The following is a 27772-nucleotide window of genomic DNA, read 5'->3' on the forward strand; positions in this document are numbered from 1 at the left end:
AATCCAAGTTGTTAACACAGTACTTGCCAAACAAACCCAGTGTGAACTAACTTGCTAATGAAGGCAAGAATCAATTAACATGTCATTAAAGAAACAGATTTATTCATACCAAGGCATTTTACTTAAGGCAGTGGTTTCTTAACTGGTTAAAAATGAAACCAACCACGCTGTTCAATAATTAAGCACCAGCTAAAGCTTTTATTTTTTAATGAACACTTTCAAAAGTGATTTTACACGTTTAAAAATGTATAAGAAAAAAAAAAAAACCTTCACGATGATGGCTACAATGGGGCGCCGTGCCTAGTGGTGATCGAGAGATTTGAGGAACCTAAACTAAAGTGTACACAGTAATGCTGTCATTCCATCAAGGGTTCTGGTCTCATGATAATGAAGGGTTTCCAGTCTTGTAAGTACAGTGTTGGTCTGTTTTATTCAGACCGGTTTTGGTGCTGCAATGCGAGAATGAGAGTTGTTTTGCAAAGCTGACTGCAGTCTGATGTAGGAACTGAATGACAGTGTCAAACTCTTTATAGAAATATAAAAGTTACCCTTGTATAAATCCGACTACAAGTGGAAAGTCTGATTTATTTAAGTTTCTTATATTTTTTATATATTTCTTAGTTTTCTTCATTACACATTGTATACTGTGTTGCTATAGAATATGGGTCAGCTTTAACAACCTTATTCTGTGTAGACTGATGTACTATTAATTAAATGATAACCACAGGACACATCGAGTGAACAAAGAGATCTGAGTGGATACAAACCTGGTATTAAATGTTTGAATGCAATTTTGAATATACAGCAGCAGGTAGATAATAATAATAATGACGGCAGCGCTAACAGATGATTTTATTTTATTTTATTGGGGGGGGGGGGGGGACGTCTCGATGTTTTGTCAAACGTGGTCTGTTGAAATGACACCCTGAAGCCCCCCTTGAAAACGTACTGTCATGTTTTCCATGCAAGTCAGCACTGGCACTGCTTTGTATGAACAGTTTGACAAGCCACTGACAAGCACACTCTTAATAAAATAAACGTTAATCCACAGGGCCATTCAGAATGACTGACTGAAGTACCACATCCTACCAGCAGAGGGCAGTGTGTGTGTGTGTGTGTGTGTGTGTGTGTGTGTGGCAGGGGGGGGGGGGTTGAGTGCTGTCTGTCCTAATGCATCATGAGAAGGCTTCACTGAATCACTGACTGCAGCTGTCCCAGAAGGAGAGTGCTGGCAGTACCATGCTCACCCACAGGCATTGTCTGCAGTGTGGTTTGATGTTTTGAAAGCCCAGCTATAAAGAATGCGGAGAACAGAAATACAGGCCTGTGTCTGAGATTATAAATCAACCCATCACTGTAAATAATTCATCAAAATTCCAGCACATCTTGTGTACAGATGTCACCCTGTTCATCGTGCAAACAGCAATATTGTAAAGTGAGAAAAACTGCAAAAAAACACAATTGTTTTGTTGATTTATAATATATTCACAAGTTGTCTCTTATTACAGGATATAGCAGCACATGGTGACATCTCTAACAATAAGAGACCACCTGCATGTTTCCTTTTGTATTGCTGGTAATCCAGAATATGGCCTATGTTTTCCCCTTCCCTGCCATAGAAAATGTATGACAGGGGCTATTCACCCACGGTGGAAAATCAGGCCCAATGTGTTCACTGTATGGTGCTGGCACTTACTAATTTAAAAATTATTTGGCTGATCTAGCCTGTGTTACAGATTTCTGTGGCAGGCAACTAGAAACTTTTGAACTTAGGTCAAAGCACCTTGCAGTGATTATAGCTAACAACATTCATCAAATTTCCATGCCATGCACATCAATTCACTATAGCTCTCAGATGTGTAGTTTGAAAATATGTTTTAGCAAACATTTATTTTCATTTTTCAACATGATATCTGGTACAAGGTAAAAGACATCTCAGTATTTCCTGGAAGGCAGGGCAGCAAACTGTGAACTTCCTTTAACCTAGTGTAGTAGCATATACCATGTTTAAAAAAAAGGGGGGTTGCTCTAACACGTTTCTTTAAAGAAGACCTATCTAGTGAATGGAAGTGCCTGGTTGGTGATATTTATGCAATTCTTCTGTTAGCTGCTATAGCTTGAAACACAGCCTGTGTGCGGCCCAGGATTCCCCTTGTCATCACAGATTGGCCTGTTCAGAGAGTTAACAGCAGCATCGATTCACCCTCGAGTGATTCCACACTCCATTGTACAGCTGCACCAGGAAGTCTAAAAAAAGGATATTTACTGGCAGGAGAGAGCGGAGAGTGGAGGGCGGAGAAGTCTATTGACCTGCCTCTCACATACAACAGCTTTCTGTCTCTCTCTCTCTCTCTCTCTGACATTGCTCGCGGCTTGCCCAGACAGTTGAATTTAATTCAGTTAGGCCTCATTGGCGCGACCTTGAAACACTACCATGCTGACAAAAAAATTCAAAACGAGTAAAAGTATAGATTTTAAAAAAAAACCCGCTCATAGCTCAGCTCCCTTTCTCATCTGTGTTGGTGTCTCCCTCCCTCCCTCCCTCTCTCCCTCCCTTCCCTCAATCTCTCTCTGTCCCTCCCTTCCCTCAATCTCTCTATCCCTCTCTGACCCTCCCTCCCTCCCTACCATCCTTCCCTCAATCTCTCTCTATCCCTCTGACCTTCCCTCCATCCCTTCCCTCAATCTCTCTCTATCCCTCTCTGACCCTCCCTTCCCTCAATCTCTCTCTATCCCTCTCTGACCCTCCCTCCCTTCCCTCAATCTCTCTCTATCCCTCTCTGACCCTCCCTCCCTCCCTTCCCTCAATCTCTCTCTATCCCTCTCTGACCCTCCCTCCGTCCCTTCCCTCAATCTCTCTCTATCTCTCTCTGACCCTCCCTTCCCTCAATCTCTCTCTATCCCTCTCTGACCCTCCCTCCCTTCCCTCAATCTCTCTATCCCTCTCTGACCCTCCCTCCCTCCCTTCCCTCAATCTCTCTCTATCCCTCTCTGTCCCCCCCCCTCTCTCTTCCTTTCTCCTCTCAGTCTAACTCTGCCTTCCAGCGTTATTGGCAGCTGATTCAGTCTGTTTGGCTGAGTTAGTGATTTGCTGTCTCTCTCTCTCTCTCTCTCTCTCTCTCTCTCTCTCTCTCTCTCTCTCTCTCTCTCTCTCTCTCTGTATATCTCTGAGTATCCGGCTATGTTCAGTTCCAAATCCACCTCCATCTCCCCATCGCTGTCCATGGAGCAGACTGACACAGATGCGCTGGACATCAGCACCAAGGTGCAGCTCTATGGGGTGCTGTGGAAGAAGCCCTTCGGACGGCCGTCGACCAAGTGGTCAAAGAGGTACAGTACAAGAGAGCATGAGACAGGAGAGGTACAGGGCAGGACAGGGCTGGACAGGGCTTTCTGTGAGGCTGTGTGTTCGGATAAAAACTGGTTATGAAGGTCAGGAGCCTAAATTACCTTTTTGATTGGTAAATTAAATGTCATTGTTTTTGTTATTTAAACAGGAGCTTACTTATAAATATTTTGTTCTTATTAAAATATATATATATATATATATATATATATATATATATATATATAATTATTATTATAATGTATTATTATTATTATTATTATTATTATTATTATTATTATTATTTATTTATTTATTAGCAGACGCCCTTATCCAGGGCAACATACAATAGTTACAAGATATCACATTATTTTTACATACAATTACCCATTTATACATTTGGGTTTTTACTGGAGCAATCTAGGTAAAGTACCTTGCTCAAGGGTACAACAGCAGTGTCCCCCCACCAGGGACTGAACCCACGACCCAGTCAAGAGTCCAGAGCCCTAAGCACTACTTCTACATATATATATATATATATAGCTATGGTAAAACATTTTGCATCACCTAGAATTTTAGGATTGAGACATCATTTAAAAAGAAAAAACAACTATATGAACATAATTTAGATCTTTTATTTAACATCATGTAATCAAAAATACTACAAAATTATACTGCAAGAGTCTACAGGAAGCCATAATATTAGTGCAGTGTTTCATGTTAGAGTTTGAAATGTCACATTGTTTAATTGTTGTCATTTTTTGTATTAAGTATATAGCAAACTACAAAGCGGTATGTAATTCAATCTGTTAACGTAACATTATTCAGCGTGTTTCATTTGACTTTATGAAGCAAAATGAGCTAATTGGCCATAGTTATATATATAAAGTCAAATGAAACATGCTTTATATATATATATATATATATATATATATATATATATATATATATATATACAGAATAAGATGTCATTCAGTGAGTTATAGGACAATAATTCCATCTAGGGTTTCTGTGACGTCATAAATTACGAGACCGAAGGTTATAATACATAGATACCCTTGTGATGCTAATATTAAGAAGATGAGGTTTAGCAGTACAGTTTTTTTTAAACGTAGTGTTTCAGTGCTGTACAGACATTCTATATCGTTATCTGTTAGTTATCTGCTTTATTTGGATGATTGCCTTTACCTTGTTTTAATTTCCCGTTCCTCTCCAGTTTCTCTGATACAAATGTACCAGCTTTACATCATTTTTTTTTTAACGTGTGTGTGAATGGAAACGAGGTTCTGAAAAATCCACTTTATTCTCAGTAATTGCACAGGAGCAGTGAAATTTTTTGAACACTATCAGAATTATTCACTTTTTTCCCTTCTGTTGAACTCTTTGGCTGTAGTGCCAGTCTAGTCTTGTAAAGTGCAACTTTAGTATACTCTATTCTGATTACAGTGGCTCAGCTCTAACCACAAGAGCCCCACTGCCTCCCTCCCTCCCAGTCCCTCAGTTCTAACCACTAGACCACATTGCCTCCCTGTCTCAGTCCCTCAGCTCTAACCACTAGACCACATTGCCTCCCTCCTAGTCCCTCAGCTTTAACCACAACAGCCCCACTGCCTCCCTCCCTCCCAGTCCCTCAGTTATAACCACTAGACCACACTCCCTCCCTCCCTCCCTGTTTCAGTCCCTCAGCTCTAACCACTAGACCACACTGCCTCCCTCCCAGTCCCTCAGCTCTAACCACTAGAGCCCCACAGGCTCCCTCCCTCCCAGTCCCTCAGCTCTAACCACAAGAGCCCCACTACCTCCCTCCCTCCCAGTCCCTCAGCTCTAACCACTAAACCACACTCCCTCTCTCCCTGTCCCAGTCCCTCAGCTCTAACCGCTAGACCACATTGCCTCCCTCCCAGTCTCTCAGCTCTAACCACTAGAGCCCCACAGCCTCCCTCCTAGTTCAGGGATAGCACTGGTATTTCACATATTCACTGTATTTCATCTAGAATAATATATGGGAGACAAACAATGCTGCTTCCCGTGTCATTAAGGGGAAAGGCAGACAAGAGAGCCAGCTAGGCCAAAACAAACTTGCTCCATTTTAATTGAGAGGTGCATTCGCTTCTTCCCTTCCTGTGGAGAGCAGCTCCGAGGTCCGAGTGAAAATGGATTCCACAGGTGGAAATACTGCAGACTGAAACACATTAGCAAGCACTCTCACAGGAGGTGAATCTTATTATCTTGAGAGACAAGTGAGAGAAGAGCAGACATACCGTATCACATTCAGACTAGATTCACTGTACAATCCCATCTCTCAAATGGGTTCAAACCGGCCAGCGATACTCTGTTAGCATTACCGGTTAAACCTCTACTCAGGCAGGTCAAGGGAACCACAAAATGTTGCCTTAATAGGGAGGTGGTCTCACTACAGAACGGGCATAGCATTTCTGTTACAAATGAATACCACAGGATTTTATCAATTTAAAAAGTTATTAGTTTAACCAATTTATTTCCACTGATTAACACTTTATTAAACAGCTTTTTCATTTTTCTTGATATTATTAAAAAAAAAAAAAAAAATTACTTTTCTAATTCACTGTTTATGTTTTTGATTATTATAGACAGATAGGTAGATAGATAATGAAGAAGTAATTGATAAAATAATTCAGAGACAGGTACCGCTTTATATAAAAGAATATGAAATCACCTCTCAAACATGTGAAACAAAACAGAAAATGAACCTCACAAAAATGAACATAGCATGAATGACCTACAATTTGATCATGTACAATAAGATCATGTACAATATAGAAGAATAAAGGAAAATAAATTGATAAATACACATCAATACCATGATGCCTGGAGGTTTAAATAGAACAGAATAGTAGATCGTTACATCATTAACTATGCAGTAAATCACATCACAAGCACATTAATAGATTTAAACAGAAATACATGACTGTAGTTACCATGGCATCAAAAGCCTAGAAGTACCTCCACTGTTTGTTTTCCAACACACTTTCCCTTGACAATGGTATGTTAAACATACCGACACATTGGGAAGTTGGCATATATTTTTTTGGCTCAAAAGAACCAACTTAATCACTATCTATAAACACTGTACGTTCCTACTGAAAGGTAACACATGCACCACGCTCCCTTGAGGAAGTTGTCTTACCATAGCAACATTTTAGAAGCTGACCATTCTGAAGCAACTAAACACACCTTTTCTCTGTGTCCAAGCTGACAATGTGGTATTGGGTGATCACATGATAACTAAGGGCTAGAATATCTTTGGAGGTACAATACCCTAACACTAACACAGGCCTGTGCAATGTATCTTTGATTTTAGCAGCTCGAGATACTTAGGCTGAAGACTTTTTGTTTAAATCGAGTTTGTTTGTTTTTTTAAAGCTCAATTTTTGCTGCCACTACACTAAAAGCCAATCAAGGAATTTACAAAGCATTTAGCAAAGACTCTGAATGTTTCAGGACTTAACAGCATGCCTGTGTTTTGTACCATTAACAGCTGGTTTCACAGACCCAGATTAGCACTAGTCTTGAACTTCCTTACCTAAAGTAACAAATACTTAGTCCAAGATTAGTACTAATCAGGGTTTGTGAAACCTGCCATAACAGTTTATTTTCACTTTTTTCAAAAAATACAGTTTTCATGTTGGTGTCTTGATTCAATATAATGTCATTCCTGTGTTACAGTTAACTTGAACCCACCAGAGCCTTACTTTTCAGTTCTGTTCTGACCACAGGAAACTATGAAGGTGCAGGTGGGAGGCTATTGGCTGCAACACAGAAAGTGAGGAGAGGAAACAAGTACTTCTATTCATAGGGTCACGTTTTATTTTATAAGGCGTTCTTTTAGTTTATTAACTGTTAACTAGTTCACGAACACATTACCAAATGCTATTCATATTTCGTTAATGGTTATTTAATTTATTGTAACCTATTTGTAAACTAATAAAGAAGACTGAAACGGTTCTGCAACATCATATCATTCAAATGACGCTACATGTGTTTTGCATCACTTTTTTATAGTGTTGTATCTTATTTATTAGTTTTAAATAGGTTAGTACATACAGTATTAACAAACCATTAAATAACATGAACAACATGTGTTAACATGTTAGTAAACTTAGGACTCAACAGTAATATTGACATACACAGCACTAAATGGCTTGGCACCAAACAGAGATTCTGTCCTCATATAAACCTCTGCGTACTTTAAGGTCAGCTAATGCTGAAAAGCTGAGGAGAAAGTGCATTTAGTTGTTGCTTCAGTCAATATTTTTAAGTCAAGATTAAAGATTTATTTTTATAGCCTTTTTAACCTGACTTACAAATCTAATTGTTTTTTTAGCTATTTTATTTGCTCATTTATGTAATGTGTTTTATCTATCATTGTTATTCATTTCCTGTTTACTTATTTATTTAGATTTTTTAGTTAATCTTAAAATAAAGCATGATTATTAAAAATAAAGTCGGGAAAACAAAAAAAATCAACAATAAAAACGATCCAGGAGCTGTGAGAAAGTTATAAAAAGAAAAGGCTATCATAGTGCACCTTTATTGAGAGGCAGTTTCTTTTGAACTGACTAGTTAACTGGTAACACTTTCAAATAATGGCTGCAAATTCATAATGAATTCCGACTGAATACCACAAGAATACCACCTGAGCATCTTCTGCACTTCCTCTGAGTTCTGAAGTAATTCATTTTGAATTCAGCCCTATTCATTCTTGTGGGTTGAATGAGTCTGTCTGTCTGTCTGTCTGTCTGTCTGTGTCTCCTGCAGGTTTTTCATCATCAAAGACAGCTTCCTCCTCTACTATGCAGAGAACGAGAAGAAGAACTTTGAGACAAACAAATATTTCAACATTCACCCCAAGGTGGGCTAAACCACTGGGAGCAAGGGAGGGGGTGGGGGTCAAGGAATTCTAAATAAGATAATATTATAATACTATCACAGCTCTCTCGCAATGTTTCTACCCTGAATCATTTTTAAAATGATATTTCAACATTTTCTGTATGCATACCAACATTTTGGAAGCATTAAATACATTTATTTATTTAATTTTCCAACCAGTGAAATGAACCAAACCAAACCAAACCAAACACATTTGATATCAATGTAAGGTTATGAATACTTAGCTTTTTAAATCTTGGTAGTTGCTTTAGTACAGTATAAAAAAAACAAAATAACATTTGCATTTACTTTTATAACAAACATAAATATTACATTCATAATATCAATATTGTGCATCAGAGTGTTTAGACTAATGCTCATTATTAAGGTGCAGGGTAATGACAGCCCTGGAGAGCTGAGAATGGAGTGTTTTGACTTGTGGTCATTATAAGGGTGCAGGGTAATGACAGTGCTGGAGAGCTGAGAATGGAGTGTTTCGACTTGTGGTCATTATAAAGGTGCAGGGTAATGACAGTGCTGTAGAGCTGAGAATGGAGTGTTTCGACTTGTGGTCATTATAAGGGTGCAAGCTAATGACAGTGCTGGAGAGCTGAGAATGGAGTGTTTCGACTTGTGGTCATTATAAGGGTTCAAGCTAACGACAGTGCTGGAGAGCTGAGAATGGAGTGTTTTGGTGGTTTATCATTATGTACACACTGCAGTGAGCCTGAGTGCAGTTGGAGGTGTGTGAGTGTGAGTGTGTGCAGTGATACCAGCCTGAGGCCCTTTCTGCTCTGAAAGGGTCACAGCTCCAAGGACGGCTGGCATGTGCTGGCTGATGATTTGTTAGCTCAGCAATCCTGCATCATAACCATCATTGCCATGACGACGCAGACACTCCATCACAAGAACTAACAGAGGCAGGAAGAAAAATCATATCCAAATGTGGACTTAAAATGATGTGTTAAATACATACAATGAAACGTGTATGATAAAGAGTAGTTTAAAATAATGAGTTTATTTATCAGCCATTTTTTGTTTTTTAAAAAGAATAGGAGTGTAGGGGGTGTAAATTGTGTGAGAGTTGTGTGCAACTATTCAGCAACAACCATGGGAAAGCAGAAGGCTCTCAGTGGTGACTTCACAAGATATAGGGTACCTGTGCAGTGGCTGCATTGACCAACTGCAGTGTTCCATCAAGACAGTTGTGTGGAAAGCATTGTGACCAGCACACAGACATTCAGTTGTCCACATCAAAAACACTGGAACACTCGTGTTCACATAGCTAGATAAAGTTATCAAACCAAAAGCAACAGCTCTGAGGCATTTGTCTTACTTAGTTTCTTATGTGCTGGGATTTTGGAGTGAAACGCTTCAGAATCCGAGTGTTAGTTTCTCCTTCTCTCCCTGTCTCCCCTCCCTCGATGTCTCTCTCGTTTCAGGGTGTGATTCCCCTGGGAGGGTGTCTTGTGGAGCCCAAAGAGCAGGCCAGCATGCCCTTTGCCATGACCATCTCCCATGAAGACTTCCATGTGAGCAATAAAGCCATCAGTGCTTATACTGTACAGTGGCACCAAGCATTATTCAGACAGTACGGTGTAGTTTTATACAGCACACTATACTGCTTCTGAAAAGACTCCTAAAGGTACATTTTTTGAAGTGGTGATTTTGTATAAGATTTTTATATTTGCTAACTCTCTTCAGAAATTCATCTTTTAGTAGAAACCTGGCAAACTTTTCCAAAAAGTAGAACTTATAACATACTTGCACTGGTGGGTTCAGTTAACAAAACAAATCAACCTGCAATTAAAATGTCAGCGTGTCCAGGTTAATTGTGTAAACGTTACAGTTTTTCTTTGAAAGGGAAACATTCTGTTAATTAGAGACCTGTGCAGAGATCTGCCTGTCTGTCATCTGTCCGCCTGTCTCTCCGTAGTCTCCCTCAAATCTTCCTCACCTCTTTGTCTCCAGGGTAACATCGTCCTGGCTGCTGAGTCCGAGCCTGAGCAGGCACAGTGGCTGGAACTACTGCGTGAGTCGGGCAAAGTGTAAGAGTCCTATCAGTACAGTTTTATTACTCTGGATCCTTAATTAAAGAGACTTCAGGGGCGCCTCCTAAAATATGCATCACTTTCTTATAGCTTTCTTATCATTATTACCGATCCCCCTTGTATTGATTTGCATTTTTTTGGTTCTTCACAGCACTAGCTGACACATTTTTGATGTATTAAATGTATATAGAAATACCTGCACTTTAACATGATGTGTTACAAAAGTCGAATCATATTTAAGTATATATCTTTATACAAACACATCTCTCCAGGGTGTGGAGAAGCTATTATTATTATTATTTATTTCTTAGCAGACGCCCTTATCCAGGGCGACTTACAATTGTTACAAGATATCACATTATACATTATTTCACATTATACAGATATCACATTATTTTTACATACAATTACCCATTTATACAGTTGGGTTTTAACTGGAGCAATCTAGGTAAAGTACCTTGCTCAAGGGTACAACAGCAGTGTCCCCCACTGGGGATTGAACCCACAACCCTCCAGTCAAGAGTCCAGAGCCCTAACCACTACTCCACACTGCTGCCCCTAGCTATTGCTAATGATCATCAATAACCTCAGTTGTGTAAGAGACCCTGAATCATGATGACGTGGCAGCATCAATCCTGGAGAGCAGTGACACTGCAGCTTTGCCGAGCGCTCTGCAGGACGGGAGGGGAGGGATGAAAGGATCAATTCATTCAGCTTTTCAAACTGGGGGGCAGGTTATAATGGTTAGTGGGATAGTTCAGTAGAGTTTGAAAGCCACTGAGGAACAGGGTCAGTTATATCAGTATTTGTAAGCAGGGTAATTCTACTGCAAACATACTGCAACACCTGCCATGAGACCATGTTATAAGGTGTTTAAATTATTCTGGAGGAATGAGTGATTTGTCAGTGATCACGAACCTCGAAAGATGTGTCTCAGAATCACTGCTGAGACTGTCCCTTCGTCTTGGATATTGAAGCCCCTGCCAACCAAGCACCTACCTTTATCATTATCAGGTTTGTTGTCCTGCACACTGGGACTGAAACTGACATTACAGAAAACATGTCAGGATTCCAATTTGCATATCAAATGCAGTGAGGTTTGCTGGTGTTCAGGCCCTGGAAAGTGAAAGACCTGGATAGATGGATTGATTTAAAAAGATTTAGATGTTAAGCTTTCATTGCACAGAGCAAGCTACTTAACATGGGCTTGAGTATGGTGTGTGTGTGTTTGTTCTGTTCAATGCATTAATCTTCATAAAACCCTTTTTCCCAGCACAATTGAGTTGGGTCTGTGGTGTGTCTTTGTGAATGTGCGATTCACAGGCCTCTTTCTATTTGAATAATTTCCAGTCAACTAAAGCTAGGGGAAATAGAAAGCCCTAAATGGATGACGACACTTGCATTGGCATGGGCACAGGGCTTCATTGATTCAAAGCTTATTCAGATGAGCACTGCTGCTTCCAGGGTTAGTTCAATTCCAATGTACTGGATCAGGACTTCTCTGGAAAGGAGGTGGTGCTTCGCCGTGGAGCTGTCCTGTGTCAGTGCTGGCTTGTAGCCTTGTAGCCCACGTCTCATCCAGGTGTTTTCTCTTTTTTCTCCTGCCCCCAGGACCTGGAATAATGCCCAGCTGGGGGAGGCCATGATTGAGAGTCTGGAGGCCCAGGGGCTCCAGCTCACTAAAGAGAAGCAGGAGTATCTGGGTAAGGGGACCCAACATTCGATTGGGGCGCGTACCTGCATAGGAATACTGTCCCATCTTAACCCTTTCAGCGTTATACAGTTTATATAGAGAATGTTATACAAATATAAAGGTAATAGCGTGGTACAATGACCAAGGAACAAGGCTGAGGGGATTGCCTGCTGGATATTGTTATTGATATTGTTTTCTATTTACTATAATTCTTCCTCGTTATTTGACATAAAAAAAAGCATGAAATATTGAAAACAGTGTATTAGTGACGGATGCTTTTACAGTATAGTTCATGGGTAATTCTCTGCCAACATAGCCTGACTGTGAAGTGTAATCTACAGATTTAACCCTTTCAGTCCTTATCTTCGCGTCATATGTTAACATATGCCATCGGAAATCATGTTGAAACCTCAAGGTCACAGGTAGTGTATAAATATATGTTTTAAAAAAAAAAGTTGTCCTGTTCTCATGTATGATAAATAGAGGTGTTACTTTTTTAATTACGTATTTCGCAGTCTTCAGCTCAACAGAAACAATTCAGAACTGAATTGAGGAATTTAATCTATTGAGACCGAAGCCTTGTTTACAAAAGGGTCCTGGCAAGACGACACAAACAACAGCAGTCAGGAAAGACACACATTTGAGGTTTTGTGAAAAAGTAGATCACCAGGACTTCATATTAGAAGTTTCAACACAATTGGAATAGGATTCTCTCAAGGGTTATAGAAAAACAACAACATCTACACTAGCAGAATCCCTTCTGTAAAAGGGCTTGTCTGTTGAGCACCCAGAGATTATTCACAGCACATAAACATTGAGAATGAATAGTAGATGTGTAATTGGACTGAGGGAGTGCTTTGTGTTTGGGTTTGTAGATAAATTGATGGAGGAGACTGAGGAGCTGTGTTTACAGAGGGAACAGAAGGAGGTGGGTAATACTGAGAAAAAAAACTTAGATGAAGACCTTTCCTGTTTTAGCAATGAAGGTGTGTGCCTTCTTCAGTGTAATAATGTACAATCAAATATCATTCTGCATTCTACAGTATTACTCCCTGGACTCTAAAACCGTAGTTTTGTACAGTGTGTTGACAAACAGTTATACACAGAACGACAAGTGGAATCTCTGCGACTCACTTTCAATGGGATTCCAAATCCTGTTATCCTGCACAGCGCAGCATGTCACTGAATGACTGATTCCATTGAATTCAGACTCAGAACAGAACCACCACTTAGCAGTTCTGAATTGATAAATACTAAAACATTTATTTTTGTCTTTCTAAATCATAAAATCCAGGAGCTTTAAAAAAGGAAAATCTACAGCACTTGTCACATAATAGCTATAACAAGAGTAGACACTTTTCTAATAGCTGTGTGTTATGCTGGGAGCAGTGTGCGGGTGTGACCCAGGTTGTGTTTGCAGGAGCTGGAGCGGCTGAACCAGGTGCTAGGGAAGGAGAAGCAGCGCTTTGAGGAGGTGGTGCAGGAGCTGAGAACGGAGCAAGAGCAGATCAAATGGTAACCCCTCCCTTTACCCCCTATAGAGGTTTACCACTCTGTATTTGCATGGTCATTTTACAGTGTTCCTATGTTATGCTATGCGAGTGGAGCCCGTCCTGTTACATTTGGCGTAGTCGGCAGGATCATTCACTCAAGGCATGGTTGCAGGGGTAGGAACACAAAACAAATGAAGTATTCACACACACTTTATGTCGTGATTAAACAATAAATCAATCGTGAAGAAACAAAATAAACTATCATAATACACAATACATTATAATAATAGTCAGTGATCAATTTAGTGATACTAAATGACAAACAATATTGTGAACGTGCAAAATAAAAACACACAAAAGTAACACTGTGTTACATCCTCCCCTACTCAAACTCAGTCAAGTCCCCATGACTGCCTAAACCGATATTATGGTACTACTGACCATATTTCAGTAGTCAGAGACCATACCATATTTCTCAATATCTTTTGTGGCCTTCGGCCTGTTACTATCAGGAGGTGTACAGTCTTATGTCCGTCCATATCAGGAGGCATCACCCTCTCTGATACTGTATATGTATGTATATATACAGTATATATATATATATATATATATATATATATATATATATATATATATATATATACAGGCATGCTCAAATTTGTTGGTATCCTTACAGCTAATTGAAATAATGCTTCATTCCTCCTGAAAAGTGATGAAATTAAAAGCTATTTTATCATGTATACTTGCATGCCTTTGGTATGTCATAGAATAAAGCAAAGAAGCTGTGAAAAGAGATTAATTATTGCTTATTCTACAAAGATATTCTAAAATGGCCTGGACACATTTGTTGGTACCCCTTAGAAAAGATAATAAATAATTGGATTATAGTGATATTTCAAACTAATTAGTTTCTTTAATTAGTATCACACATGTCTCCAATCTTGTAATCAGTCATTCAGCCTATTTAAATGGAGAAAAGTAGTCACTGTGCTGTTTAGTATCATTGTGTGCACCACACTAAACATGGACCAGAGAAAGCAAAGGAGAGAGTTGTCTGAGGAGATCAGAAAGAAAATAACAGACAAGCATGGTAAAGGTAAAGGCTACAAGACCATCTCCAAGCAGCTTGATGTTCCTGTGACAACAGTTTCAAATATTATTAAGAAGTTTAAGGTCCATGGAACTGTAGCCAACCTCCCTGGGCGCGGCCGCAAGAGGAAAATCGACCCCAGAGTGAACAGAAGGATAGTGCGAATGGTAGAAAAACTGCCAAAGATAACTGCCAAAGAGATACAAGCTGAACTCCAAGGTGAAGGTACGTCAGTTTCTGATCGCACCATCCGTCGCTTTTTGAGTGAAAATGGGCTCCATGGATGAAAACCCAGGAGATGGATGAAAACCCAGGAGAACTCCAGTTTTGAAAGAAAAACATAAAAAAGCCAGACTGGAAGTTGCTAAAAATGCATATTGACAAGCCACAATCCTTCTGGGAGAATGTCCTTTGGACAGATGAGTCAAAACTGGAGCTTTTTGGCAAGTCACATCAGCTCTATGTTCACAGACGAAAAAATGAAGCTTTCAAAGAAAAGAACACATACCTACAGTGAAACATGGAGGAGGCTTGGTTATGTTTTGGGGCTGCTTTGCTGCGCCTGGCACAGGGTGCCTTGAATCTGTGCAGGGCACAATGAAATCTCAAGACTATCAAGGCATTCTGGAGCGAAACGTACTGCCCAGTGTCAGAAAGCTCTGTCTCAGTCGCAGGTCATGGGTCCTCCAACAGGATAATAACCCAAAACACACAGCTAAAAGCATCCAAGAATTGATAAGAACAAAACATTGGACTATTCTGAAGTGGCCTTCTATGAGTCCTGATCTGAATCCTGTCGAACATCTACGGAAAGAGCTGAAACTTGCAGTCTGGAGAAGGCACCCATCAAACCTGAGACAGCTGGAGCAGTTTGCTCAGGAAGAGTGGGCCAAACTACCTGTTAACAGGTGCAGAAGTCTCATTGAGAGCTACAGAAAACGTTTGATTGCAGTGATTGTCTCTAAAGGTTGTGCAACAAAATATTAGGTTAGCGGTCCCATCATTTTTGTCCATGCCATTTTCATTTGTTTTCTTATTTACAATATTATGTTGAATAAAAAATCAAAAGCAAAGTCTGATTTCTATTAAATATGGAATAAACAATGGTGGATGCCAATTACTTTTGTCAGTTTCAAGTTATTTCAGAGAAAATTGTGCATTCTTCGTTTTTTGTGGAGGGGTACCAACAAATTTGAGCACGTCTGTATATATATGTATATATATATACAGTATATATATATATATATATATATATATATATATATATATATATATATATATATATATATATAAAGAGAGAGAAAGAGAGAGAGAGACACGCATGTCATGGTCAATGTCCTGGCTCTTTACTTTGTTTTCATCGATGTCATGGCTGAAAATCCGGTTTCATATAAGTAGGTTGTACTGAATGGGCCCAACACTTCCAGTGCTGCAGAAGAAGCAGTGCTGTATTCATCAGAGCGCTCACACCACAATGTCTCCAGCAGCATTTCACTGAACTTGATTCAGAGGGAGTTGTCTGATGAAATGTCAATGAGCTCTTCTAACAGCTTTGATGGGACAGAGGGTGGCAGTTTAGCTTCAGTATTCTCACTAATGGGGTTTGTAGCCCACAGGTGTGTGGCGGCTTGTTCCGTTGTGAGTTCAGGAAAGAAAGTATTACATTTGTTTAGACCAGACAGATACACTGCCAGCTCTGGTTTGATTACGTCAAAGTCAATGTTTCATTACTGAATGAAAGAATGTAAGAGCTCAAACATATCAGTAGTCCCCCCACAGACATAAACTTTCCAGAGTTGTAGTTTCCTTTTGAACGCGTCATTTATTTCATGTTGGGCAATAAAATGAATGCTCCCACCAGGTTTTATTCAGCTTATTCATTTCACTGAATATGTCTGCGAGGTAACCAAGCTTTGCCAGCCACACGTCATCTTTCAGCACTTTGGCAAGTTCGGGTTTCTTATCAGCTATGAAAGTGCGTAACTCTTCCTTGAGATTAAATATACTGTAAGCATTCTGCCTTAAGATAGCCATCTCACCTCTGTATGCATGGGCAAGGAATAGTGCAGTGCAGACCCCAATGCAATTAGTCTGACTGATTTCTGCTGAAGTCATAAAATCATCTAACAGTTTGAAAATATCATCTGACTTTGTTGTTGTCTTGAGCTCTTTGCAAAACAAAACGTCTTCCTTTATTCCCTTATTCCACACATACCAAACATAGGCGAGTAAATGGGACATTTTAGAAATGTCTGTGGATTCATCGAGTTGTATAGCAAAATCATTGTCACGCAGCCGATCAATGCACTGCGAAAATATGTCTTCTGACTTAAAAGCAATTCCTTTGCCAGTGTCATTTGACATTGGTATTTTTGCCAGTTCCTTCTGCTCTCCAAACATTTCCTTCACAATTTCAATGGCACACGGCATTATCAACTCCTCAGCAATTGTATGCAATTTCTTTTGCCTTAGCAATTTTCTGCTCCACTATGTACAATGACACTACAAGCTTTTTATCCACGGTAGTTGTGGATTTCATTACGGCTTTAGTACCAAGCAGTTCCTTAGCCTTTCACTCAAAAAATGAATGTTGCTTGTTTTTATATATTTCATTCTTGGTAATTAAATGTCTCTGTAATTTGGAGGGTTTCAAACATTCATTAGACAGTACTTGTGCACAAATTACACACTGTGATTGAGGTATATCCAGTACAAATAAAACTGAAATTCACGTAGCTGTCTTCATATTTCCTTAATTTTGCAGGGTTAATAATGGCTTTATGTTTTGCACTCACAACACCACCTCCTCGCTGTTCTTCAGCCCTTACGGTTGAACTTGTTGAAGGAAGTTCTGTATCATCATTCTGTGGGCTTTGTTGTTTTGATGCTGATGGTCGAATTAAAAATGTATTCACATCTGGTATTTATTGTGTGTGTTTCCAACGATTTTTCCTCTGCTTTATAATCTGTCATGGCTCTATCACACCATATGTAACCCGAGAGAGTTACATAACCTGAGAACGTGTTCATTTCTGTGCATGCTTATGTCATGATGAAGCTAATAGGTTTCAGTGTGTCATAAGCATGTAGGGAAAATAACACATTCTCTAATTTATTTTTGCAAGACCCCTTGAAACCTCCTCAAGGCCCCCTACTTTATCTCTACTTTACTACACTTTCACTATGCTTTATTACACTTTGCTATGCTTTTACTAACGGCAACCTTTATTGGGGATGGATCCAGCCCAGTAGAATCCCAGTGCATTACCCTGAACAAACCAGAGCAAAATTAACAAATATTAGCAAAAATAACAATAATAACAAAACTAACGGTGGAATCTGTCCTGTTCAGCGAGCTGGACCTGAGTGGCCAGTCACTGAAGGCGGTCGAGACTGAGAAGAAACAGCTGCACTGTCTGACTGAGTCACTGCAGAGCACTCTGGAGGTGAGGGCCTGTCAAACACACACTCTGAAACAGGAGAGGTCTGCGGCAAATTCCTTTTGAGGGTGTCCCACTGTGGACACATTTACTGCAACAAATTGGGTATATAAAGGATATACATACTGTATATAAACACCAATGGCTTACAAATAAACACAAATGATTTCTAAAGCATGTTTCTTAAATGATGAAAGGTTATTCTTCTTGCCATTTTTTTAAAGGATATAACATTTTAAATAAATACATAAATGACTAATTAGTCCAAGTTCTTACCTTTCAAATGAGGCGTTGACGATCGCTCTAGGAAACGGAGAAATGATGTTTGAAGTGGCGAGTGTCAGTGAAACTGCAGTGAACAGAGACGAAATGGCAGCTTCCATGGATGGGTCGACAGGGGGGGAAAAACAGGTGTTTTTTTTCCCAGATTTAATGTAAATCCTGTATTTTTTCATAATATATGTTGAATCGCCAGGTTTAAAAAAAAAAAAAAAAGATTTAAGTTACATGTATTTTTTTCACGGATTTATTTGTTAGACATGTTAGCTAAATGTTGACTTGCCAAGTGTAAAAAAAAAAATAAATAAATTCACAGATTTATTTGTTAGAAACCTAGGTTTAACATGTCAGCTAAATGTTCACTTGCTAAGTGTAAAAATAACAAAATATTTAAAGACTGATTTTAAATGTTGAATTTGTGATTCACTAAATTGTGTATGGAAAAATACGCGATTTACATGAAAAAAACATGAAAAAACATGAAAAAACCCATAAGGCTAAGGTCTAATGTTTTAATATGTGTGTGGGGTGGGGCACAACAAAATGTATGCTAAAAAAAGGGGGTGGCATTTAAAAAGTTGGCACACCACTGGTCTAACCAGTCACCTCTTTTCACTAGCTAAGAACCCTGGAGGCTACCTGGAGTCATTAGCCGCTTAACCAGTAGGGGTCACTGTAGCACCCGTCAGTTTCTTCCCTATCCTGCAGGACCGCAAAGGTCCATGCCCCTAACTCAAAACGACAATTTGAATTCCAACCAGCAAGATCCTGATCAAAACTTTAAACTAAAAATATCTGTCTCCTGAACTGTGTTCCCCTGCCAGGACCTGTCCCAGGAGAAACAGAGGACCCTGGCCCTGCTGAAGAAGAACGATCAGCAGCCTCAGCCCCGGCAGCAGCCAACCAATCAGAGCCGCACAGGCGGGAATCTCCACGGCAACCTGAGGCAAATCGAGGAGAAGATGCAGAAACTGCAAGAGGAAAAGGTCCAGGCCGAGGAGAGGTGAGTGAGAGAGGAAGAGGGAGAAGAGGGAGAGAGGGTCCTGGAACTGACCAGGTAGAAGAGATGGACAAACAAAAAGAAAAAAAAAATCTAGAAAAAGTTTTGAACTATGAGGTTACCGAGTCATGTCCAGCCTTTGCCTCTCCAATCAATTCATGGGCTGTTATGCCAAGTCATTACAAAGTGTGAAAGGTGTGTAATGGTTCCTGAGGGATACATGACCATTCCTCATTGATTGATTACCCCCTCCACACTGAAGTGTTATTCAGTATTGAAAGGGGTAATATCCCATGGTGTAAAGTTGTGTCTGTGAAGACAACTTGATCAATTGCCCCATCTCTGTTAATGCTAGTGGCATGTATTGTATCAAAACAATAATGTTCAATGTAGATTGTCATGTTTGGTATTTGGAACTAATAAAGAGCTAACATTGTTAAGATTTGAAACATGGTCTGGTCTCATCCTTAATTCCATGTTTCCCTTCATTTTGAAACCTTTCACTCCTGTCGTCACTCCCCTCTCTCTGTGTCCAGGCTGAAGCACAAAGAGGAGCGAGCCCACGCGCTGCAGGTGGAGCGTGAGTTTTATTCCTCGCAGTCCAAGGCATTGCAGGTCTCCCTCCATGAGCTGACAGCCGAGAAGCAGCAGACTGAGGCTGAGCTCAAGGTAAACAGCCTGCTCAGCTCACCTCAACTCCTCCCACAGTGTCCTGCTTACCTTCCCACTATTTCTACCCCCCTCCTCTCCCATAACTTCAAACACTAAATAATAGTTAAGGCTGTATTTTTTTATGGTTATCACAGATTTCACGATTTCCGTGAAATTGTATCCATTGCCATACAATGTGTAGTTCCCTGTAAAAATTCCTGTTTCTGAATAGAGTAGTGTAAATATACATCTTTTTTTATCACTTAAAAATAAATACAGCAAGCATTTGCCTGATTGACACACTCCCTTTTACACTGCATTTCGGAGCTTGGCAGCAGGTTTAGTTTGCTTCCGGTAAATGATTGAATACACTGCATAGAGCTGCATGATTTCTTTAAAATGACTTCAATGAAAAAGGCACCAGCTGCGTCATAGATCAGAAACATTTCTGCTAAAGATCGCTCTATCCAGTACAAGAAGGGGACATTTCACATGTCTGTTGTTATTTTTACATTTATGTTTTTATTTTGTTTTATAATTCACTATTGATGAAAATAGAATGTCTTTAAAATATTATGTTTACTCGTCAAGTATCTTGAAACATACTGTTCTAGTAAAGGATGCTTCCTACCATTGTAGCTGCCCTGACCCTTAGTAAAGAACCATCGAAGTGACATTGTAGTGCCACTGTCTTCCTGTCCGCTTTACCATTGAAAATCATTTGGGGTATAGTTAGCATACTGATGGTACAACAGTATCATACAGTTGTACCATTCCACCAATTGCTGCCTCATAGCATTGTAGCTGCCCTTGTGCTACCATTGTCCTTTAGTGCAGGACCAAAGCAGTGCCACTGTCTGCATGGTCACTGAAGATCAGTGCACTGTCTGACTGTCTGTGTGGTCGTTGAAGATCAGTGCAATGTCTGACTGTCTGTGTGATCATTGAAGATCAGTTCACTGTCTGACTGTCTGTGTGGTCGTTGAAGATCAGTTCACTGTCTGACTGTCTGTGTGGTCACTGAAGATCAGTGCACTGTCTTTTAATAACTCCAGGATCAATATGGTTAATGTTTTCTAGTTTATAAACCCTGGACTGGTGCCTGAAACATTAATGGCAAAGTGATCTTAAAAACACATAAAGAAGGCTAGCTTGCTCTTTCTAAAACGGTCAGACCATTAGCTGAAACGCCGCTATTGATCTGTTTTGAAAGGCAATGGCCCAAGGACACGCTAATGTAATCATCTATAAATTTATATCCAGAATAGAAATAGAACTAAGGGATCAACAACACACTGACCAGATTCTCAGTATTGAAATATTTTCATGGCGTCACCTGTTGGTCTTTTGCAAATTCACAGTAAACAATGCCAAATCATGGAACATTCCCTCACTGGTTTCATACTGGGTACCAAGCAGGTTTTCAAAACCAGTGCACTCCAATACGAGGGTCATCCTAATCGAGGAATATTTGAACGGTACCTGAAAGGTTACAAATATTTGATGGAGAGTTTGGTGAATTTCTGGGGCAAAATCAAGGCAGTTAACCACTTACAGACAGACACACAGGTTTATAGTGATTAGACTTTTTAGGAGTGCAGACAAAAATCGATTGACTTCAGAAGTTTACAGTAAAGGCACTTTAAACTGACTTTTTAGTTTATAGAACCTGATGATAGTGACTGAATTCCTGTCCAGGCTGTCACAGATAAAATAAACTGTTGATCGTTGATTGTTGATTGTTGATTGATGATTGTTGATTGATGATTGTTGATTGTTGATTGATGATTGTTGATTGATGATTGTTGATCGCTGATCGTTGATTGCTGATTGTTTATTGTTGATTGCTGATCGTTGATAGCTGATTGTTGATTGTTGATTGCTGATCGCTGGTCGTTAATCGTTGATTGTTGATTGCTGATTGTTGATTGATGATTGTTGATTGCTGATCACTGATTGTTGATTACTGATTGTTTATTGTTGATTGCTGATCAATGATTGTTGATTGCCCATTGCCCTCCTCCCTCCAGACAGAGATGAAGGCTCGCGTGGAGCTGGAGCGCAGGCTGAAGCTGGCGGAGGAGGCCCTGAGGAGTCTGGAGCAGGGGCTGAACTCACTGGAGCGATCCCGGGAGAGAGAGGAGCGCATGAAGGGGGACGTCAGCCATCTCAAGAGTGAGGAGGACATGGGGGGGACTGTTACACCTTTAACCTTAATATTAAACATGTTTAAACTCTGACATACAGGTAGTGGATAAAAAAAATGGAAACACCTGGGTAAATGAGGGACACCAAGTATATTGAAAGCAAGGGCTTCCACACAGGTGTGGCTCATGCGTTAATTAAGCAAATAACATCACAGCATGCTTAGGGTCATGTATAAAAATGCTGGACAGGCCTGGTTGCCTATAATTATGGCTAGCATGGCTGTAAGAGGAGACCTCAGTGACTTTGAAAGAGGGGTAACTGTTGGGGTGCGTGTGGCAGGAGCTTCAGTGACCAAGACAGCTCAACTTGCTGATGTTTCACGAGCAACGGTGTCTAAGGTGATGTTGGCATGGAACTCCGAGGGAAAGACATCATCAGCAAAGGGCAACAGTGGGCAGAAGCGCATACTCCAGGATATCCGTGATATCAGTGTATTAATCTGAAGTGCAAGGCAAAACAGGCGAGCAACTGCAGATCAATTGACTGCAAATTTCAACCTGGGGCGTGAGGTTGAAAAACGGTCCGCCGAGCTCTCCACAGAGCGGGATACCATAGTGGCCCAACGCCCTATTAAGTGACTTTACATTGGTGTTTCCATTTTTTTGTCCACTACCTGTAGTTGGAATGTTGGTAACACTCACTAAAACAAGAAGCACTCCAATAGTTAAAAGAAATGAATACATTGTTAATTAGACTAGATGTGGACAACACTAGTGCATACTATGGACTATGAATAAATAATGAATATTAAATTAAGAACCTTTACTAACATATTTCACCCGCATATTTTTACTAATGTTTAAACTTTTAGACAAAATGTGAAGTATTTAAAGTGTAATCTCAAAACTCTAAACACCCCTTGTTTAAATAATATCGGCTGATGTATTTATTAACACATTAACCGCATTAAAAAAAAAAATAATAAATAAAATAATTCTTCTTCTGGTATCGGTTCTTCTTATTAAGATCAGCTATGGGTACAGTAAAATATGCCGGTGCTTTTATTAAACATGCCAAATCTCTGAGTGCAGAAACAAAAGGAAATGATGGTTAAGAACACATATCATGAATAGTATAAAGAAATACACAATGAAACATTATGAATGAGGTATTGATTTTAAAAATCAAACAGTATTTGTGTTCTTTTTCGGCAGGGTTCTTTGAGGAGTGCATCAGAAATGCTGAGATCGATGCCAAGCTGCCAGTCATCATGAAGAACTCTGTGTACATCCACAAGACTACAGCCCGCCGGATAAAGAGCTGCAGGATCCAGCGCAAAGCATCCGGGAACTGGGGACTCAGTGAGTACAGGGCTGGAGAGAGGGGCTGATATACACTGCCTGGAGAGAGGGGCTGATATACACTGCCCGGAGAGAGGGGCTGATATACACTGCCTGGAGAGAGGGGCTGATATACACTGCCTGGAGAGAGGGGCTGATATACACTGCCTGGAGAGAGGGGCTGATATACACTGCCTGGAGAGAGGGGGAGGGGACTGATATACACTGCCTGGAGAGAGGGGCTGATATACACTGCCTGGAGAGAGGGGCTGATATACACTGCCTGGAGAGAGGGGCTGATATACACTGCCTGGAGAGAGGGGCTGATATACACTGCCTGGAGAGAGGGGCTGATATACACTACCTGGAGAGAGGGGCTGATATACACTGCCTGGTGAGAGGAGCTGATATACACTGCCTGGAGAGAGGGGCTGATATACACTGCCTGGAGAGAGGGGCTGATATACACTGTCTGGAGAGAGGCGCTGATATACACTGCCTGGGAGAGAGGGGCTGATATACACTACCTGGGAGAGAGGGGCTGATATACACTGCCTGGAGAGAGGGGCTGATATACACTGCCTGGAGAGAGGGGCTGATATACACTGCCTGGAGAGAGGGGGAGGGGACTGATATACACTGCCTGGAGAGAGGGGCTGATATACACTGCCTGGAGAGAGGGGCTGATATACACTGCCTGGAGAGAGGGGGAGGGGACTGATATACACTGCCTGGAGAGAGGGGCTGATATACACTGCCTGGAGAGAGGGGTTGATATACACTGCCTGGAGAGAGGGGCTGATATACACTGCCTGGAGAGAGGGGCTGATATACACTACCTGGAGAGAGGGGCTGATATACACTGCCTGGAGAGAGGGGCTGATATACACTGCCTGGAGAGAGGGGCTGATATACACTGCCTGGAGAGAGGGGCTGATATACACTACCTGGAGAGAGGGGCTGATATACACTGCCTGGAGAGAGGGGCTGATATACACTGCCTGGAGAGAGGGGCTGATATACACTGTCTGGAGAGAGGGGCTGATATACACTGCCTGGAGAGAGGGGCTGATATACACTGCCTGGAGAGAGGGGCTGATATACACTGCCTGGAGAGAGGGGCTGATATACACTGTCTGGAGAGAGGGGCTGATATACACTGCCTGGAGAGAGGGGCTGATATACACTGCCTGGAGAGAGGGGCTGATATACACTGCCTGGAGAGAGGGGCTGATATACACTGCCTGGAGAGAGGGGCTGATATACACTGCCTGGAGAGAGGGGCTGATATACACTGCCTGGAGAGAGGGGGAGGGGACTGATATACACTGCCTGGAGAGAGGGGCTGATATACACTGCCTGGAGAGAGGGGCTGATATACACTGCCTGGAGAGAGGGGCTGATATACACTGTCTGGAGAGAGGGGCTGATATACACTGCCTGGAGAGAGGCGCTGATATACACTGCCTGGAGAGAGGGGGAGGGGACTGATATACACTGCCTGGAGAGAGGGGCTGATATACACTGCCTGGAGAGAGGGGCTGATATACACTGTCTGGAGAGAGGGGCTGATATACACTGCCTGGAGAGAGGGGCTGATATACACTGCCTGGAGAGAGGCGCTGATATACACTGCCTGGAGAGAGGGGCTGATATACACTGCCTGGAGAGAGGGGCTGATATACACTGCCTGGGAGAGAGGGGCTGATATGTACTGTCTGGAAGAGAGGGGGAGGGGACTGATATACACTACCTGGGAGGGAGGGGCTGATATACACTGCCTGGGAGGGGGGGAGGGGCAGGACTAGAGGGCAATAATAAGAACATTATTTCATTTTCAAAGCGCTTGACCACCAGGGCTATGCACCTTTAATTACTTTCCCCTTGGAAATCAGAGTTTGTTACATTGTTAGGCTTACTCTGAAACTGTCCCAATGGTAAAATATACTGGTGTGACTTTATTAAACATGCCAAATAGCCTTCTAGAAAGAGAAATGAATGATTAAGAACACTGCTGTTCTCAGAATAATGCAAGTTCAGAGTGTAAAGCTTTTCTTTAAGGTGTAGTTAATTACTTTTTAGATAATTGAGATAATTGAGGCAATATGTAAAGAAAGCTTGTAATTAAATTAGAGGATTCAGTGCCTTTAATATAAAAACAGCCTGTAATTCACTACACCCTTACTAGTGCTTGTCATTTTTTTGCTTATGTGTTCATTGTCCACAGTCAATTGATAAAGGTCATGTATGAAAGCCTGTGCTGTTGAGAAGGCTTGGGTGTCACCCCTGTGCTGTTTATTTGGCAGTGAGACACTCGCAGTCCTTCATTGTGTCCCCGAGCGATGAGGACAGTCTGGAGGAGCTGAGGGACACGGCGAGGAGGCTGACAAGAGACCGCTTCTTCAGGGAAAGTGTGTACCAAATCATGAGCCGCAAGGACTCCACACAGGGGGAGGAGCAGGCCTTAGAAGAGCCACCGCCTTCCAACCAGGACACTCACTCACACGTCACAATAACAGTGCTTTCACACCAGGCTTCAGCACGGGAGTGACAGAATGCTTGGACTCACCACCGAAGGTTTACAAACGAGAGGAGGCCGTTCAGCCCATCAGCACTGGTCCGGTTCCTTGTTTAATCTCACACTAGAGCGAAATCAAGGAGTGAGTTCATCTCACTACTGAAATAACTAACCCTAACCTTTTCCCAAATGAATTGCTTTAAAGTATAATTCCTAAATTTCATTTGTAGTATTTGTACTCACGTTTAGATCCAATGGCGTTTAATACACTGTGAAATACAGTACCAAGTGATCTGTGAGCTAATTCTTTTTTTGGTTTCAGTGGAACCTAAAATTATTCAGACTGTTTATTTTTAAACGATAGCTATAGAAAACTATATCCATTACAAAATGGGCAACTGTCTGAATAACTTAGGTGCCTCTGCATATCTCCAAATCTATGTATGGAGCGACAATCTGCCATTAAGGTGCAATATTATATTAGATGCAATACAATAATATATTCATATAGTATGTGTCTACTACTGGTGTATCATTTCAATATGTAGCGTCTCATGAGCCTGTTCACTGGACCTCCGTTTAACCCTCTGTGCAATCTGTTATATCAGAACACAGACATTGCTTGTACTAAACCCCTCAGCCTGACACTGACTGGAATTAAATTCAAATATTGCAAATATTGCATTGCTTTTATTTCTGACCTCATTTTAGTGAGTAATGTTTTAGTTTATGGATCAATTTATTAAACATATATAAATATGTTTTAAAGGACATTATTAACAAGGAAGTGAATGCAATTGAAGTGATAACTGTGTACAGGGTGCATAGAGTGTACAAGGAGTCTTCAAAGTGGATACAATCCAAGACAAAGTCCAAGAATTTACACAAGCAAAGTAAACTTTGTGTCCTTTAGTTAGAGCTATTATCAGAGTTTTGATCTTTCTTGCAGTCCTTGATTTATGTAAAATACTTAGTTAGGAATTGCTTGTGCTCTGAGACTGCTGTCGGTATGCTGTCAATGGGATTGTCAGTGGGACCCTGTGTGACGTTAGTTTATCTAAACTGTACTGTGTTCTGTTATCGCAGATATATATATATATATATTTAACAGTTGAATGAAAACATAGCCCTGTCTAATGGACTTTAAGGAGTCATAGCAAATTTAAAATCTCTTTTTTTGCCTCTTATCATCCGCAACATCATCACGGACCTCCTTTCTTTGTGATCTTTTGTGTCCTGCTACCTACAGTCATTGTATGTATATATTGCAAGACAGCAGTATAGATTCAAATTGAATCTGCTTATTCCTGATACCTAACAACTTCCTATGCTTTAGGTCACAATTAGACAATGAATCTGACCTACAGAACAGGAAGTGATTACCAGGAAGCAAGAGCAACTTTTAAGCTAATGTGTGTGTGTATATTTTGTTAAAGAAACCCATATGTGCATTAATGTAAACTACAGAAGCAATAATATTGCTGGTGTTAATAAGAAGACGGCTTTTAAAACGTGAATGGTGCAGGACACCAGGAGGGAGCTCCCTGCTTTTGAAGTCAGTAGGTTGATTGACCAGAACCTGTTCCTCTGTGTGAAATATTTACACTGCAGTAGACAATCCCCTCAGCCTCTTTTCTTTGGCCATTGTACCCCGTTATTAGCTATCTATTTGTACAGCATTCTGTATATAAACCATATATATGTACAGCTTTCCTTGTTTATATGCACAATGTATAACTCTGGCTCTCAATATACTGTTGTACCTTCAAACCTTCGCTTGGGTTATTATTCAGCCTCTCCAAATTGATCAAATACAGTGTATATATATATATATGT

The 27772-nt window shown here is 40.7% G+C and overlaps 1 protein-coding gene across 1 annotated transcript; it reads left to right on the plus strand.

Annotated features, from left to right (window-relative positions):
- Positions 1 to 3140: 3140 nt before the first annotated feature.
- LOC117973983 (pleckstrin homology domain-containing family D member 1-like) lies at positions 3141 to 27747 on the plus strand. Its single transcript, XM_058987372.1, has 13 exons — positions 3141 to 3330; positions 8123 to 8216; positions 9676 to 9765; positions 10205 to 10281; positions 11896 to 11987; positions 12853 to 12905; positions 13398 to 13492; positions 17913 to 18006; positions 19104 to 19282; positions 19816 to 19948; positions 21961 to 22105; positions 23293 to 23439; positions 25725 to 27747. Exons 1-13 carry the CDS (start codon positions 3182 to 3184, stop codon positions 25967 to 25969), a joined length of 1593 nt encoding a protein of 530 aa, XP_058843355.1. The 5' UTR covers positions 3141 to 3181; the 3' UTR covers positions 25970 to 27747.
- Positions 27748 to 27772: the final 25 nt, after the last annotated feature.

Source organism: Acipenser ruthenus, chromosome 15 (genome assembly GCF_902713425.1).
Source record: "Acipenser ruthenus chromosome 15, fAciRut3.2 maternal haplotype, whole genome shotgun sequence".
In the NCBI taxonomy this organism is placed as follows: domain Eukaryota; kingdom Metazoa; phylum Chordata; class Actinopteri; order Acipenseriformes; family Acipenseridae; genus Acipenser; species Acipenser ruthenus.

Bases quoted from the DNA above. Each gene is read 5' to 3' on its own strand.
- LOC117973983 (XM_058987372.1), top strand. From the start codon at position 3,182: ATGTTCAGTTCCAAATCCACCTCCATCTCCCCATCGCTGTCCATGGAG. The intron at 11,988-12,852 runs GTAAGGGGACCC...TTGGGTTTGTAG, and splicing joins AGAGAAGCAGGAGTATCTGG to ATAAATTGATGGAGGAGACT. The intron at 12,906-13,397 runs GTGGGTAATACT...TTGTGTTTGCAG, and splicing joins TACAGAGGGAACAGAAGGAG to GAGCTGGAGCGGCTGAACCA.